Here is a 17,935-nt window from a genome sequence, read left to right as displayed (position 1 = left end):
TCTGGAGAAATAGCCAAATTTTTAAGATGCAAGATTTAAGATTTTGGGTATACTATTGGATAAGTTTTATTTACCAGTTATGGACACCAGATATTTTCCAAAATTCTTCTCCTTTGACTTACTTCTGTCAGGGGCAGGAACTTATATCCTTACAATTACCAGGAAGTGTTCTCACTCCTATGTGTCATTGCAGCTTTTATCCAGGGTACAAATGAACATGAGTAGCTTTTCCCATTCCAACTCAATGAATGGGATACCATCAAAGCATTACCTTGGTTTCCTCTTCCAGCTGTCTCCTAAGTTCTTCAATCTGTTGGGTAAATGATGTTTTTCCCCGGGACAGCTGACTTATCAGTGACTCCTTCTCTTCAAGCTGTCTTACAAATTCACCTGTCACAGGATTTGACCAAAAAAGGGTAAGAACAGGAAGTGACACACTCCTGGCCAGAGCCAAAAATCAAAGTCTGACTTGTCCAATTCTGCAGAGGAAAAGAACTAACAATGATTGTGGCTGACCTTTTGTGAAGTGTCTTTCAAACTTGTAACCATCAAGATACTTCACTTTCTTCTCTCTTTTTTTATTTTTATTTTTTAATAATTATTATTTGTAGTGTCATTACTTTGATTCATGATTGTTAGTTCACCTCATGGATCAGGCTAGATTGATGCTTACTTTCACATGCAATTGTAGCTGGTTTTGCTTACATTTTTTCTTCACTATTTTGCTTTTCCACAGACCCCTTTTCAGTTGGCTCCAAAGTACCCTAATATCCTCACAACTGCCAGCATACAGAACAGGGGGATACATAAGGAAAACTATTTATCACAAGAAGGGCATCACTACAGGATGGAAACTGCAGCCTCATAGGAGTACATAGAACTAACAAGATAACTGGCAGAAAATGAAATATATGTGTCTGAAAACACATGGGAAGTTAATCTAGCAGAACAGTGATAACTGATGAGGATGCTGAGATTTAAAAGTTCTCTAGCTAAAAACATAGCACACACTTGGAGGATATGTTTGACTGGATCCAAGTATCTTCTAGGTTGCAATGCCTGAGGTTATGCTGAGGAAGGCAGTATTCACACAGACAACAGCAGTACGCCAACTTCCTCATCTTCCCTCTAGCTTTGCAAGATAGATGCACGTCATTGTTTATGAAACTGGATATTTAGCCAACACATCCATTTCGGCTCATGAGGTGGTAGCACATCATGCTGGTAACTACGGTTATAGATTAGTTTTAAAAGTCAGTCCAAGGCAGGGTCTCTTCTGTCAAGGTTATAAAAATACTGAAGACAGGAAAATTGGAAGGTACGAAGCTACAGCTCCATTCAGCAGTCCTAATCCAAACAGTTTCAGTACAAATGCTACTGCACAATACTCCTCTTTAATGTAGCCGCCTGACATACTGAATCCCAGTAATCTATCTGGGCTGAACACTCACATGTCACACATACCATTCTCACTCTGGAGCTTTGCCTTCTGAGTAGTGAGGTCGTTCATGAGGCGAGTCATTTCATCCAGTTTAGTTTTTGTCTCATTCAGATGATCTTCATAAGTGCGACAAAGTTTTTCTGCATTTGCCTAATGGGAAGCAGGCGAAAAAACATACAAAGCTGTAGCTTCCAAGTAACTATTTGGAAGTTGTAGCCTTCCAAATCTGTGTGTGTCCGCGTGTGCATGTGTCCCTTTCGGAGAAATAACAAAGGCCCATATATCACTTTCAGCAGCAGCATACAAGGAGCGATGAGGCAGAGGTTAAGGCTGGGTCTTCATAAGCTTTAAAAAATACTTACATCATGTTCTGTTGGTATCCTGGTTTAAGGAAAAATTTGACCTAGAAAATACTACTTTTCTGTTTTGCACCAAGTAGAACAACAGTGAAATGCATCTTCCAGGAACATTGAGCGCCTAGAACTTGAATAAAGAATTTGGGATTTGGCTCAGATATAAGAGTGACCAAGAAGAAATTATCCCACTCATCATCACGTGTGTGTAATTAGTGTTTTTCAAGATACAGTTCATGAACAGCAAAGGTTACAGAGGGACAAATGACATCCCTTGTTCTTAGTGAGCTTCTCATAAGTATCTCTTAAAGCTCTTCAATAAAGCAGATCAAAGTCTTGTCACGGTTTTGAAGACAGGGACACTGGAACTGAAAGATGAAAACCTGCTATGTCATCTTGGAGGACAGCAGCAAAGCAGGGAATAGGAGCCCTGTGTCTGCAGCCCCAGTCAGGGGTCTCCCCGCCAGACCATCTTCCACATTCATTTTCCCTTAACTGCATTCTGAACTGATTCACCAGAGTAAAAAGACTTTGCAAGACCTTCAAAAGCAATCACATGCCTATGAAGTTCAGTCATAAGCCTCATCTTAATTGCTAGATGGGAATATCACCTCCAATGAAAATTGCTTTACTGATTCTGCTCTAGTTGCCATTTATCATAAATTGAGGCTGATGACAGCCTTCTAACTCTCAGAGTAACAAAATCTCTTTTCTTCAGTTGCACAGAAAGGACTCTTTAGAGTGCCCTGAAAGCTACCAAGCCTATCTGCTCAGGAAGCAAAATGGGTAATTCAGCCATAGAAAGTAAAAATAAACAGGACTGTCACAAAGCTTTTGTTTTACACTCCTTGTTAACGTGACTCAAAACAGTGAGCCAGGAACAGGATCTGAGGGTACTGTGCTTGGGATGGGAGCCTAACCTTGGGTGGCATCACACCAGTCATCATGAGCCTCGTGGAGCACAATTTAAGTGACACGGTTTTGTGCTCTGAAATATATAAATAACCAGTATGTCTGGGATGGGGGATGCACTATGTGTTAGACAGGCCCTCTCAACTGCTGTCTCATCTCCAAGGTAAGAAGGGTTATAGCACCAGCTGAGGAAGGGTTGATACTACGCACGCATACACCACCAGATTGCAAGAAACCACCAGATTGCAAGAAACCACCTTCTGAAACACTCCAGCTCTACCAGGCGTCTTAGGAAGCCTTCAGACCAGCCTTGGCTACACATGACCATTGGGGGTTTGAAAAGCCTCAAGACACTTACTTTTCCCTTCACCATCTGCTCCATGTTGGATGATAGATCATCCACCTCCATCTTCAGCTCGCTTTTCTCCTTTTCCAGTTTCTGCTTGACCCGCTGGAGGTTGTCCAGTTGTTCCCCCATCTCAGCCACGCTGTCTGCATGCTTCTTCCTCAGGGTGGCAGCTGTGGCTTCATAGTGCAGCGTGGCCTCCTCAAGGTCCCGACGCAGCTTCAGGAACTCAGCCTCACGTTTCTTGTTCATCTCCAGCTGGGCAGCAGTGGCTCCCCCAGCCTCCTCAAGTCGCTCACTTAACTCCTCCAGTTCTCGGGCCAAATCTGATCTCTGCTTTTCCACCTTGGCTCGAGCAGCTCTTTCTGCTTCCAGCTCCTCTTCCAGTTCTTCTATACGAGCCTATCAAAAAGACAGAAGAACCTTTGGGTTACCCTCCATGATGATTCCCATCAGAAAAACTTGAGGCACCTTACAAATAATTAAATCTTCTGCCAGCCCACACTTCACAACAGAGATGGAAGCAGAGCAGTTAAGGACTTGCCAAGTTGTGCCAATAAATCGGATCTTGAGCTGGAGTACGGATGATGAGTTACATCTTTCTCATAGTAGATTGCTTTACAAGCTCTACAGTTTGCTCTACAAGCTTTAGTTGAAGACACTGAAGTACACTGACCTTGTATTCTGTCATGTACTTTACATTTAGGTCAAGTACAACAGAGTGAGAAGTTTTTTTATAGTAGGAAGGAGGAATAGCAACTAATTGTGATTGAAGGGGAGTGTAAGAGTTCTCTTTACTTCCACTCTAAGAGCTACATGACAAAAGTAACTTCTCTCTAGGAGTTTTAAGACTGAGGATTTTGAATACAGCAGTGTGTCAAACTGCATGTATAATGAGTACTCATTGGGAGTAGTCTTTATTAAAAACCAGTTATTTTGATGAACATGTGCTTCACATTCAAGTTACCTGAATGTTCTTTATTTATAAAGCATCAGAGCTGATATTTTGGGTCAAGACATTTAATTTGGACTGGGCTGGTTGCCTTTGGCCTTCTAATTTCTGTCGAAAATTTCCTGTGCATTTGAGCCCTTATCCTAAATTTCAAATCCATGCCTATTCACTGCTGAATCCTCCACAGCATCCCCACAACCATCCTCAGGTTCATTGTTCAGAGCTTAAAACACATCACCAAAACCTTTCTGCCTATCCTGAAACCACTAGCATTCTGTAGTCATAAGTCCTGCTACTGGGAAAGAACCACTATGGAGAGAGCGTCCTGAGGGGAAAAGGTACTAATACGGGCTGCTACAGAGTTACACCACTTGGTGTCTCAAAGTTGAGCTGCAGCTTGCTGTGAAAATCTCTTCTCTGCAAAGCACTTCAGTGAAGCATAAAAATCATAGAATCACTGAATGGTTTGGGTTGGCAAGGACCGTAAAGATCACCTAGTTCCAACCCCCTGCCGTAGGCAGGGACACCTTCCACTAGACCAGGTTGCCCAAAGCCACATCCAGCCTGGCCTTGGAGAGACTCATCCTAAGACAGATGAGAAAGAACCACACTGACCTGAAGCTCCTTGATCTTCTTCTGCAGCTGCATTACTATAGCTTGTTCATCTTCTATCTTGGAATTCAGCTGGCTCATTTCAAATTCTTTCCTGCCAAGGAAAGGAAAATCCCACTGTGACAATTTTCCCCATAATTCAAAGTTAGGCTTATGCAATTTTTAAAGTTGTTCAATAAAACTCCTAATGCATCTAAAAATGAAAACAATCCTCATGTATTACCATGTGCATGAAAACACATCCTTCTCTGAGCAGTTGTTTCCAAGTCAAGACTCTGCAATAAGTTGTGCAATTACATTTCTTGTTCTTTTGGTCATACAAAGTAATATTATTTTCTTACTCAATGAAAAAAATATCCCTAACCAAGCTGTGTCTTTCAACAGTACTGTCATAGTTAGTTAGAATGGGCAACTTTTTAGAGTCTTCCTTCAGTTTTATCCGCTAATATGCTGGTAAGAGTAATCAATTATAAAGTTTCAGGCATACTGTATGCAAGTAACAATGATTTTCCCCTCCCTCCTTGGTTATACATTCTCTCCTCTGTCATGGAAATTCCTTTTAGCCACCATCAGAGCAGGATGACACACCTGAAGTCTCATAAATGGCAGTACTAACTGTGCTGCTTTACTTTGTATAAAAGAAATAGTCTCTTACTTCTTCAGCTTTTCTTCCATCTGCAACTTATCATTCTCCAAGTCCATGACACTCTCTTGGGTCAGCTTCAAATCCCCTTCTAGTTTGCGTTTTGCCCTTTCCAGATCCATCCTCACTTTCTTCTCTTGTTCAAGTGAGCCCTCAAGCTTTTGGTACAAGGTCACTTATTAAATATATGCAACATAGATTGTTTCCAACAGTCAGTTGCGTGCTAAACCCATCTTTGTGTGGAGCTCTAGCAAGTGTTGAATCAGAAGTACTTAAGTATAAGCATCTGATCTTATGTTTTTTGGTTTCTAGCAGCCAGTAGACACATGGGATAAATAAATATAGTGTAAGGATTAGTCCATGCTTTACATTCGTGTGAGTATTATAGTTCTCTTGGTAGCAAAGCTCTGTTTGACTGCATGCCAGTTACAATGCAAACGCACACTGAGTGTGGATTTTCCCTTTTATTGCATTCCTTTCAGAGGCGTGTCTACACAGATAAGTATTTATAGTGTTGCTGTAATTTTACTTTTTGCAGGGTGCAACAAGGACTTCATTTATAAATCCTTGATTGTTTCTGAAAGAACAGGAATACATTGCAAAGTTCTGTGACATTTCAGACACATGAAAACTGTTAAGTGGTAGACAAAACAAGCCTTCAGAAAAGTGAAGGCAGAGCCAGCTTACATCGTCCACTTGCTGTTCCAGTTTCAGTTTAGCTTTGCTCAGTGTGTTGACTTTGTCCTCCTCTGCTTGTAGGTCATCCAGAACTTGCTGGTGAGCTTCCTGCAAAGACTTCTTCTCCTTAGTAAGTTTGCTGATGTTCTCATCAAGAGTTGCCATTTCCTCTGTCAGATTTTTGACCTGTGGAAGAGAGGATGGTGAATTTATAAGACTCTTAAGCAAGGGATTATCACAACCAGGCTCAGATGACTGTCAATACTGAATTTGTATGGAGGAAGACAGTGGAAAGAAAGGGATGTCTTCCCCTAACTCCTTGTGGGATTTTGAGTGAAACTGTCATCAAGGGAGCCAGTATGTGCCAATTCTTGTTATGGACATTTTTATTTCAAATACATTCAGTTTTTTTCAGTGTCACTCTCACTGTGACAAACTCCAGCTCCTGATTGTCTCTGGGAGAAGTAGGAGATGAGTTTTATATTTGCAGGCCCTCAGAGGAAGAGCTGGAAGAACTCATGGTTTCAGCAGAAAATTGTTTGCTTAAACATGCCAAAACTAGACATAATTCTTTAGCAGTGTTGGAACAAAACCCACTTCTGAAAAAGAGAAACTCAGGCTCAGACAACACTTTTTCCCTCATACGTTGGAATGACTCTGTAGATGCCGATCCTTTACAGTGGCCTTTGTAACAGGCAGTGTAAAGTTGTCAAGTACACCGGTAGCTCTTGTGAAAAAGGTTATCCTTGCCTGACCTCTTTTGAAAACATGGCAAAGTTCTAAAGGTACCTTATTTTCAGTAGCATGTTTCTCTTTCTCTACTTTTGCAAGTGTTATTTCAAGATCATCAATATCTTTTTTGAGCTCAGAGCACTCATCTTCCAATTTTCTCTTCTTGGAAGTCAGCTCAGAATTCATCTCTTCCTCATCCTCAACCCGCTCTGTCAGCTCTTTGACTTTGGCCTCCAGCTGAATCTTGGATTTAATCAACAAGTCGCAACGTTCCTCGGCATCTGCCAGAGTGTCTTGCTCCTGGTGAGAAAGGAAGAAGACAAGTGGTCATTGCCTCATTTGTCACCTATTCTCTAAGTGTTCATAGAGCCTGACCCAATGTTACATAGCAGTGTAGGAAAACTTTCCTACTCCTGATTCAGAAGACAAGACCAAAAGTTAATGGAGCAGGATGAAACTGTGGTGAAAATGACTAGTCATGCTTGCCCCTATAAGAATATTTCCACATCTAACTGCCACAAAAATTGCCTTGGACAGAACTCTGCTAAGAGTTGCATTGCTAGCCCACTTGGTTTTACGCTAGAACATGAAAATTTCTATCTGCTCTACTTTTTGGCAAGACTCTGACAAGACCAACAGCTTATTTTAGTCAAATTGCACTAACATGCTGGTCTGTAAGCTTTTGAACTTGAAAGTACATCTAATGAATATATAAATATACATCTCTACTCACAGCTTGGAGCTGTAGAAGCAAGTCATTTTTTTCCTGAACTAAAGAGACTTGCTTTTCTTCAAGTTCTTTTCTCCTGGCTTCAGATTTTTCCAGAGCCTCCTTCAGTTTCAGGAACTCTTCCTTCATATTGGCCATCTCTTTTTCAGTTTCTGCAGACTTCAGAAGAGGTTTAATCTTAAAGAAAAGCTTCATCCAGGGCCAGTTCTTTACAGCCATAAACGCACGGATATTCCACTGAATTACAAGAAGGGCATCCCTGTTTTAGGAAGAAAACAAAATCCCCTGATTGTTATCCTGAATTGAGAAAATTAGATTTTTTTTTCCCCCCATTCCCAGTTGATTTTATGGCTCTGGTCCCAGTAATACTGAGAACTTGTTCTAGGTCCTAACATATGCAAGATACTTTCTCCACAGCTCTTGATTTTCAGGGATGTGAAAAATTTTCCAAATCTGATATTTGTCAGAGCTGCGGGCAGCAACAATATATAGTTGTTATTACTGTTATCAGACATGCAAGTTAAACCTTTAATTTAGGACTAGCTATAGCTTTAGGGACTGTAATAAAGCCTCTATTCAACATATAATTAAATTGTAATGAATATTATCTGCTATGATTGAAAGGGGTGAATTCATACCTGCGCTCCACTATCTTCTGGAACTCAATACGCATCAGTCTGCCACGTGCCCTTGCTTGGATCATCGTTAAGATCTTTGCAAGTCTCTCATCCCTCATTTCTTCTAGATGGCCCAACAGACCAGCCTTGAAGAACACCTGGTACACGCACAGATGACATTTGACCATAACGAATGTGTTTTTTCCAGGGTACACCAACAATTACACAGACATTGTTCTAATTGTTCAGAAGAATGGTAATTTTATTGGCACATTTATAATCAAAGGAAAATAGAGGGCCAAATACTACCTGCATCAGGAACTGCACTGCACAGTTCCACAACTGCTTTAAAACTGGCTCTCCTCTCCCCGGTTTTGAATAGCCAAACCATTTTGTCATCACGCTACACAGTATCTTTTGGCCGTAGAAGGTTCAGAGCAGGTCAGCTGAACCACACAACTCCCAACTCTCAGGTCTCTGCTGAATGGGATCATGTCATAATTGCACATGGCTTCATTTAAAAAGCTACAGCTGATCTTGCAGTCCATATATGTTTGAGTTTATCTACGCTATAATAAATAAAATACTGTTTTACTGATAGGCATGGAGCATCAGCTGCTCTTTCATTTGCTTGCAGTGTTGCTGTAATAAAAGCTTTGTGGGCGCTTGCACTAGAGAAATAAAATTTCTCTAGCACACCTTAAAAGTTAATATCATTTTGCTGCCATATTGCTGGTTCCCTGTATTATCAACTCTTTCTTAATTGCTACCACCAGAGACTGCATAATATCCCATTCTGCCAATCAAATCCATCCTTTCTCTCTAAATACTCATTGATAGTCTTTTCTGCTTACCTTGGTGTGTCCAAAACGATATTGGTTATGGTCAATATCTAAAGATGCCAGCAGTTTTTCAGCAGCTTTTCTGCTATCGACAAACTTATCCTCTGGGATTGCACCTGGATTCAGAATGCGGTACCTGTTAACAACAGATAAGCAATGAATAGGACTAGCAAAAAAATGACCTAGACTAATTTCCTACTTTGCATCTACACAGGCACCAGGCAAAAGCATAATTCTGCCTTCTATGTTCAGGCAAACTGTATAGAAAATAAACTTGAATCAAATAAAATACCTCAAATAAAAATGAGAATACATGCTTTGCTTATTTTGACTGATAGGATAAAGACAGGAGACAACACAGCTCTGGCATTACCTTTGTTTAAAGTCTGCATAAAGCACCCTGTTTGGGAAACCCTTACGGCAAATGCGGATGCCTTCCAGGACACCATTACAGCGGAGCTGATGCAAGACAAGGAAAGCATCCATTTCACCTACGGGGGGAAAACAAAACAAAATTTTTCCATAGGCTTAATCTTCATTTCACAGTGGGAAATGAAAAATAGGAGGTGTTATCTGAGAGGGCAACACCATGGGAAAAGGTGAATAACACAGGTGGTATAGAAATATGTTCTGGGGGCTTGCAAGTAAGTACTGGGATGACATTGTTTGAGTATACTAAAATTTTAAGACAGTTGTGTTTTTCATACCTGGTGTTTTTGATTCATTGGGGATAATGCATCGTACAAAGTGAGGGGCTGTAGATCTTAGGTTAGTCATCAGCTTATTCAAATTTTCCTGGAACAGACATGCAAAACACTATTAGCTTTAATGGTTTTGTGGAATTCCAATCACTTATTTCTCTAGTTTGTTAGTTAAGTTTATTAAGGTCATCTGTGTAGTTCCTAGTAAGATTATAAGCTTTAAAAATCATTGAAGAGAAATGATTTCAAATAAATCAAAATAGAAATTAACTTCATTATAGGAATCCACATCAGTTTTAGCAAAATCTTAAGAAGATTTGTGTTTTACTTACAGTCCCAGAAACGTCAGAAACAACATGAATATCCAGCAAGATGAAATATCATCCTGCAGAACATTTTTGCATTTTTTTCCTCTTACACTATCTACAAAACGCATTCTTCATGTAATAGTATGTGAAAATGGAAGACCCTCAATAAACCATATTACATTGATGACTAACTTCATTAACAAATCACTGATGTTAAACCATGTTTTTTTCATTGAATATTATGGTGGCCTTAAGCATCGGGACGCTCTCTTCACGCTGTACTGTCTGATGACAGTTTTCATTCCATCCTGTGTAAGCAGTGACTTCACACCTTCCACTATGAGCACTAAGTTCCTTTCACCTGAAGAGACTGACTTGAACTGCATTTTTGCCTAGTCACTTCACCCTTCCCATCTGTGCCTTGTAAAAGCTAGGCTTTTGTCTTCCTGGCCAAACATTTTCCCTTTATTAATCTTAGACATCTTCCAGGCAGGCAGCAACGTAGCTCAGAAGGAGCCAAGCATTCGGTGCCTGCCAGTGATCTCCAGGCTCTCGGGAAAGTGTTTTGTCTAGTATGCAGAAAATAGAGAAGATTAGAGGTGAAATATAATGTAATCAGAGCAGGCTGTTAAAGCTGAAAATTTCTCCTGTGCCAGTCAGGATGATAAATGAGACAACCTGAGCCAGCTCCTTAGCAGCTCCTTGTGTTCTGGAAAATGGACCTCTATTACTGGACTATTAAATTGCTGTCTGCAAACACATCCTTCAGATATCTTTACATTTCTGCAGCTGGCAAGATATGGCTCTCAGTTTCCTGTGATTTCACTTCATGAGTAACACTTAACCAAATAAAATACATGACTAGGGGGAGACCCCTACCAACTTCCCCACCTGATGCTAGCCTATGTTACATCTTCCTCAATGTAACCCATAAAAAAAGCTCCCCCCACAAAAAAAAAAAAAAAAAAAAAAAACCAACCAACCAACAACAACAACAAAAAAGAAAACAAAAACACACTAAAATTAAATTACAAGCCCCCTTTTTCCCCAGAGATGATCCTAATGTCAGCTTCCACCAGGAATGCATTCCAGTGAGGGAATTACTCAGGAAAAAAGAGGTTATATTCCACTTCTTTCAACAACTTTTATTTTCTACAATTGCTCTTATCCTAGGATCCCATTAGAAGCAGTAACAAAGCAGGGACTAGCAAATGACTTGTAATCAGTTCCAGTTCCAAAGACTTGCACAAAGCTACAAGCCATGAAATAAATGATACTTTCTCAGAATGAAAAGTGATTTACCTACTGAATGCTCAAATAAAAGAAAACAGAGCAGCCCCTCACACATACAGTTTTAATAACAAAGTATTCACTTAGCCAGGGTCAATAACCCAGGCCCAGAATCCAATTCTGATATTGAATTTCAGTTTCCTTTGTCCATTACAGTTGTTAACAGAATCACAGAATCATCTAGGTTGGAAGAGACCTCCCAGATCACTGAGTCCAACCTCTGACCTAACACTAACAAGTCCTCCACTAAACCATATCACTAAGCTCTAAATCTAAACGTCTGTTAAAGACCTCCAGGGATGGTGACTCAACCACTTCCCTGGACAGCCTATTCCAATGCCTAACAACCCTTTCAGAAACGAAGTTCTACATCCCTCTTCAAAGTATTGTCCCCACACTAGCCATCAGGTGGGGGTGAGGTAAACAAACCTTGTGTAATGAGGACACGGTTTGAAAAGAGGCACCTTTCTTGCGTTTCTTTTCTCCACCCTGGTCAGCTAAGAAAAAAGAAAAGAAGTAAAAATCACACCATATATCTCAGTAAGGGGTGCGTGCAGGGGCACGGGAAACAGACAAACCAAAGATGACTTGATGGCTGTGATCATTCAAATATTATACAAAAAACTTCTGAATGTCAAGTTTGCAGCTCACTGTCCACAATCAGGATTTTTGTCAAATACCATTGCAAGCTTTCTGCACTGCATTTTCATTTCAAATCTGGACAGCATGACTTGTTACATAGAAAGACCATAAATATGAATAAGGCAGAAAAAGATAACTAACAACACAGAGTAGCTTGTATTTCACTAAAATGCCTATAGGGTGTGATGGTACAGAAAGGGAAGAAGCTAAAGAAAGCAATGCCTAGGCAGAATTTGTACTGCACATTGTACTGTACAGACACTGATTCTCAAGTCAGCTAATGAGACACTGAACTCATGCAAATTACGTTTGGCCAGAATAGATAGAAATAAATATTTATTTTGTAATTTTAGATACAGTAGCTTGGCATCCCCTGAATTTTGCTTAAAGCTTCAGAGTCAAAATCACTTAAAGAAATGATATTTTTTGACATGACCTTTACGAAGTTGCACAACACATGAGCAAAGCATGACCCAAAAATATACAGCAATTTCTGAATTTCTGCAGTTTTTAAAATACTGGACCATTAGATCATTCCCAGGAGGTCTGACATTCTGTCATCTGTCAACAGTCAATGTAAAAGATGAGGTGAAGAGTACAATGTGTTTGATGCAATTATCAAAATCCTCTCCCCTTTTCCAAAGTGACACTGCCAAGACTGGAAGAGGCTAATCTGGGCAGGCTGTTCTTTTCTCCTGACACTGAAGAAAAGCAAGGTAGCATTCTGACAGACAGGACTATCCATAGGCAAATAGGCAGTTAGTAACTTGCAAGAATTTGCTAATGGCATGATTTTTGTTATTTATATTCAGCTCCATCTCTTAACACATTATGAAGTCTGCATTCTGCTTGCTTTCTCAGCAAGTGTCTTATACTTCATGACAACATCATCCACAGGAATGAGGTTACTAATAAATAGGCTGTAAGTGATTGCAACTTCAGGACATAAGAACTACATCTTTGTAAAGAATGCCAGTCTTATTTACTCAATATCCTTTTTCTGGATGCTTGCTACTTGTCTTCTGTCAAGTAAAACAGTTCTGTATAATGCGCATGGCTTAAATGCATCCTTAGATGTACATTAGTCTATCAGTCTTTTCAAAAACAAACAAAAAGGAAAAAAGAAACACATATCAACAACAGCAACCAGAAAGGAAGATGTATTTGTAAAATCTTCTACTACTTTGGCCAAGGAGTTCAGTCGCATTCAGTATCTTCTTGCCACTAATGCAACAAAATATTTCAAGATTCTCTCTCAAACATTGTATTTCTTATTTAATTCAGGATGGCTAGCAAGGAGGACTACAGCATAGGGAAAAAGAGCTGTTCTTGTTGACAGGCATTTATGTACAAAATGTTTTGTGAAACACTTGCCTGCATAACTGAACACTTGCATGCTCAAACACCCACTGGAGTGTTCACAACACAGATTTCCTTGCCAAAATTGCTTAGAGGTATTATGCATTCAAACTAGCTGAGTTAATGGCCTACTTAGTATAACATGGCAGACTCCTACAGATGCTGTGCGCATCTAAATAATTAGTCATTGCCTCATTTAGCATTGAGTCAATTGCAGTTTATAGTTGTTTCTTAAATTCATTTCCAAGCACACACCCCAGAAATGAACAAAAACTCATGTGAGCTGATTCTGCTTACCACTGTCAGCACCAACGTAGCTTTCAAACAGGCTTGCCAGGAGTTTGTTGGATGATTTTTGGAAAATCCCTACTACGGTTTCATTAAGCGGGTCTTTGTTCTTCTCAAGCCATCCAATGATGTTGTAGGGAACCTACAGCAAGGTGTTGAAAGCATAAACCAGAGGTTGCAAACGCTCTCTGTCAAAGTAGTTCCTTAAGGCTTGGCTTGAAGCCAATGACCTTTTGTGAAATGCCGTTCTCAGAGCAGGACCAGCCACCCAGTTTTTCCATCACTTTCCATCCAATTCTCTGGTTCCTAATTGCCCGACCTCTCTTCCTAACAATTACCATCTGAATCCCGCACACTCTTTCCAAACTTGTTGGTCCCTATATCTTCTTATGAACTCCAAGTGGCTGGCTGTAAATACACCACATATCATCAGTGTCCCAGGAACCCTACTTATAACAGCTGAACTATAAAACACACAGGTAATAATTTCACTTCACAATGGTATACTACACTCAAATAATTAAGATTTTCTGACAGAAATGTAGTGATTAAAAAACTAACTCCTGGACTTTGCCACAGCTCTCTGTTTTGTGAAAAAATATGTTCTGTTAATAGTACCACGTGGAGATAAAAATTCTCATTTTCTTTGCTGAATACATTAACATCTACAGATAAAGAACAAGATGGGCATTACTTCTCATAATAAAAGCAAACTCAGCTTACAGTTCAATTATACTTTAAAATGAACTCAAACCAGTACTAGGTAGGTTCCAGCTCTGCTGTACTGAGGCTTCCTATCAATTCTGGTTTGATAAAAAATATTTCTTATGTCCCTCTCAAGTTCTTTCTGCCCATCTAGTCCGAAAATGCAGCTTTGGAATTGTGTATGTTTTGACTTGAGTGTCACAACATTGGATTGTATTCCTTTACCCCATCATCAGCAGACCTGTTAACTAAACCTTCACAGCAAAATCAATGACACTTCCTTTGGCTGTATTGACACACTGGTCCTAACATGAGTAATAAGTGATGTAAAATCTATTCTTTTAAACCTTCCTGAAGTTAGGCAGCAATTACTTAGTTCATTTGTACAGGGAAACAAGATGGAAAGTTAGATGCTGCTGCTGTTCAACCACTAATCTGAATCTGATTACAGAAGAAGTAAAAAAGAAAAGGCAAGGCTTATTTTTAGCAATACCACTGTTAGCCCTCCTCAGTTCACTTCTTTTATTTGTGTAGCCAAGAACCAGATGTCCTAAAGTCTGGTGGCATCTTACTGTGTTGCAATGTTTACGCAGAGAGAGCAGGCATTTGCTCTTAACTCCTTTCCATCTTCACCCTTCCCACCTTCCCTCCCTCACTGTCTGCTACAGGCTAAACCCCCCCCCCCCCCCCCCCCCCCCCCCCACACACACACACCTGGAAGACCTCTAATATAAGGTCTACTTGCAAACAGAGGAACTTACTGCACCAGCATAATGAAGAAGTTCAAAGTGAGCTTCATATTTCCTTTTCTTATCAGGCCTGGGCTTCTGAAAGTTAGGTGACTTGCCAAGATGATTGTCATAAAGTTTGGCTTTGAACGTCATATCTGTTGCTTTTGGGAACATGCATTCCTCTTCGAGGATTGACAGGATTCCCAATGGCTGTTGATTAAAAAGATCATAGAATCATAGAATACTTTGGGTTGTAAAGAACATTAAGGATCACCTAATTGCCATGGGCAGGGACACCTCCCACTAGACCAGGTTGCCCAAATCTCCGCCCATCTTGCCCTCAAACATTTCCAGGGATGGGGCATCCACAGCTTCTCTGGGCTACATGTTCCAGTGCCTCACCACCCTCACAGTAAAGAATTTCTTCCTTATATCTAATCTAAAACTACCCTCTTAATTTTAAGCCATTTCCCATTGTCCTATTACCATACTCTCTGATAAAAATTCCCTCTCCGGATCTTTTTTGGAAAATGTTTAGCCTGCCTACTGTGGCTGTGCAGCCTTTATGTTTGATCTGATGGAAGTTTAAGCTTGCAAAATTTCTTCCCATTCTGAGAATGAAATCTTTGACTATTCTGTTAAAATAGTAACCACACCTTTGGCTATTCAGTATGACATGTCTGCCTTAGGAGGCTTTCTGATGGCTTCCAGAAATGGTTTGATTTAGACAATTGGACCAACTCACATTTTATTGCTCATCTTTCAGAACAAGATAGACTAACTTCCTAGGAGTTGACAGGACAGATTTGTTGTGGGACGAGGGTGATATGCATAGACATCCTAACCCTGGAGAAGAAAATGATTAAGTACAAGAGCACGTAATAATCTGACTATTTCAGCTGTTCCAAATGTCCTGCTAATGCAAGACTCAAAATTTCATTTTTCCTCAAAGATCAACAGGGTTAGATGCTATGCCAGCAGAGATGGCATAAAGAGATACAGCAAGGGATACAGCAAGAAACATCTGCCCCAACAAGGCTACATTATGTTACATATGAGGCAGGGAAAAGGAAAGGCATATCCTATGCTAGGGAAGCAGTGGGAGGGAAGCAATGCTTTCAGGCTAGGGAGAGCCTGAAGGGCTTTGCACATCAACATGTAATGTAAGAAACAGGACATCATGGGTAGAGGTACAAGACACATGACTGAAACATGACATTTGCCCTGAAAAGCTGACTATTAAGTTTGACATTAAGCATATGTGGAACAAAGTAAAGTGTTGAACAGTAGGAGAAGAGAAAAGTGAAGTAAAAAGCAAGGAAGACCACACAGCCACACAAAACAAGTACAAGTTGTGGCTGCTGTTGGCTCTTTAGGGCAAACTTATTGAAATAAAGGTAAGTAGCCAGAAATGGCACAAATATTGATTTTTCTTTGATTCCATATTGCATATGGTGAGAAATCTGTCTTGCTGTTTATCCTGCTCTGTTGACTGGGATTTGAGGATAACTCCAAAGGAACATCATGAATAAAAACAATTCATAAAATACACCTTAGCACTCCTGTACATACCTTCTCAATTAGATCAATACAAGCCTGCAGGTCCATGCCAAAATCAATGAATATCCACTCAATGCCTTCCTTTTTATATTCTTCTTGCTCCAGGACAAACATGTGATGATTGAAAAACTGTTGCAGTTTCTCATTAGTGTAATTGATGCAGAGTTGCTCAAAGCTGTTGAACTGCAGGAGTTAAAAAGAGACGCATTTGTACGTAGTGAACTATGTCACAGGTTTAACAGAAAAGCAAGAGGGAAGCTATTTACATTTATAACCTTCTAAACAGTAACAGGTTGAGAAACTACTGAGCATTACACTGAAGGCAAAGGAGGGGGAGTTCAATAGCAGGCTGCTGGCTGCCTCGTGTGCTGTCCTCTGGAGCGTGAGGATGCCCAGATTTGTTCAGGTCTCTCACTTAGAATGCGCACACGTTTTCCTCAGCAGCATGCCATCCAAGTCCTCTAAAGCAGAGCCAGTGCACTCTTTGCTCTGCTTAATACAGAGAGCAAATAATAGCATTAAGCACTTACCCCTCAGGAATGGATTCTGAGAAACAGAAGTTATGAAGTGCTTTATGTTGCAGACATTTTTTATGGTGATAATAATAAAATGACGAAATACTATACCCTATAAAAGGCACTTTCTCTCAAAGAGAAAAAGTGGCTACAGTGGGCACACTGTCCTAAAATTCAGCTCAAACAATATGAGATGTTGTCTTTGCTAAAGACCCTCTTCCTCCCCAGGAACTATAAGCATGTCCAGCTGTGCTGAATACTGAGCGTTGTCTACATCTATTCATGGGAAAACCTTGTAAAGTCATATATGCTGTTTGCTTTACAGCTTTCTTGCCTTTTGGGTTTGTGTCCATTTAGAAGACAAAAATACCCATCGCAAGAGGTATTGTTAAGTAACTTCTATGTCATTCCCCAAGTCCTCACACATTAATACTCACATCAAAGATTTCAAAGCCAGCAATGTCCAGGACTCCAATGAAGAACTGTCTGGGTAGCTTAGTGTCCAATGTCTTGTTGATACGGACCACCAGCCACTTGAACATTCGATCATACACTGCCTTGGATAAGGCCCCAACAGCATACAAAACCTAAAATATGTGTTTCAAAATGCCACTACATACAACAAAATTCACTGTGGAACACAAGGATTTCAATACACTAGCATTTTTAAATCTCTACTTATATCACAATTTTTCCTATAATCGCTGAGGTGATTACAAGTTAATACAACACAGAGCTTCTTCCATTATCTATGCTGACTTCTCCTCAAATCATTGCTATATATATTTCAGTCATGTGTACAAACACGTACATAAAGTTCTAGTAAGGTTCCTCTTTGGAAAGAGCTGGATGGCAAGTAGCAAAAGGCTTCATCCCTTGTACTGCTGTGGAGTTAAGTACCACAAAGCACACAGGCCTGACGTCAGCCATGATAACCAGAGCTGTAGGCATAGGGGATGTCTGTGCTTAAGCTACTCC

General features: G+C 40.2%; 1 protein-coding gene across 1 annotated transcript in view; it reads right to left on the bottom strand.

Moving 5' to 3' along the window:
- The window catches only part of MYH15 (myosin heavy chain 15), a 46,870-nt gene that overhangs the window by 15,049 nt on the left and 13,886 nt on the right, over window positions 1-17,935 (bottom strand). Inside the window, 17 exon segments of the mRNA XM_040569058.1 lie at window positions 272-390; window positions 1,465-1,591; window positions 3,065-3,454; window positions 4,620-4,710; window positions 5,272-5,417; window positions 5,947-6,123; window positions 6,727-6,969; window positions 7,403-7,658; window positions 8,038-8,174; window positions 8,871-8,994; window positions 9,232-9,349; window positions 9,566-9,653; window positions 11,587-11,654; window positions 13,456-13,588; window positions 14,913-15,092; window positions 16,455-16,625; window positions 17,395-17,544. Coding sequence (XP_040424992.1) covers window positions 272-390; window positions 1,465-1,591; window positions 3,065-3,454; window positions 4,620-4,710; window positions 5,272-5,417; window positions 5,947-6,123; window positions 6,727-6,969; window positions 7,403-7,658; window positions 8,038-8,174; window positions 8,871-8,994; window positions 9,232-9,349; window positions 9,566-9,653; window positions 11,587-11,654; window positions 13,456-13,588; window positions 14,913-15,092; window positions 16,455-16,625; window positions 17,395-17,544 — 2,718 coding nt within the window.

Source organism: Cygnus olor, chromosome 1, assembly GCF_009769625.2.
Source record: "Cygnus olor isolate bCygOlo1 chromosome 1, bCygOlo1.pri.v2, whole genome shotgun sequence".
Taxonomy (NCBI): domain Eukaryota; kingdom Metazoa; phylum Chordata; class Aves; order Anseriformes; family Anatidae; genus Cygnus; species Cygnus olor.
Note: the sequence above shows the minus strand (reverse complement) of the source record. Positions and strands in the feature narration are given on the sequence as shown.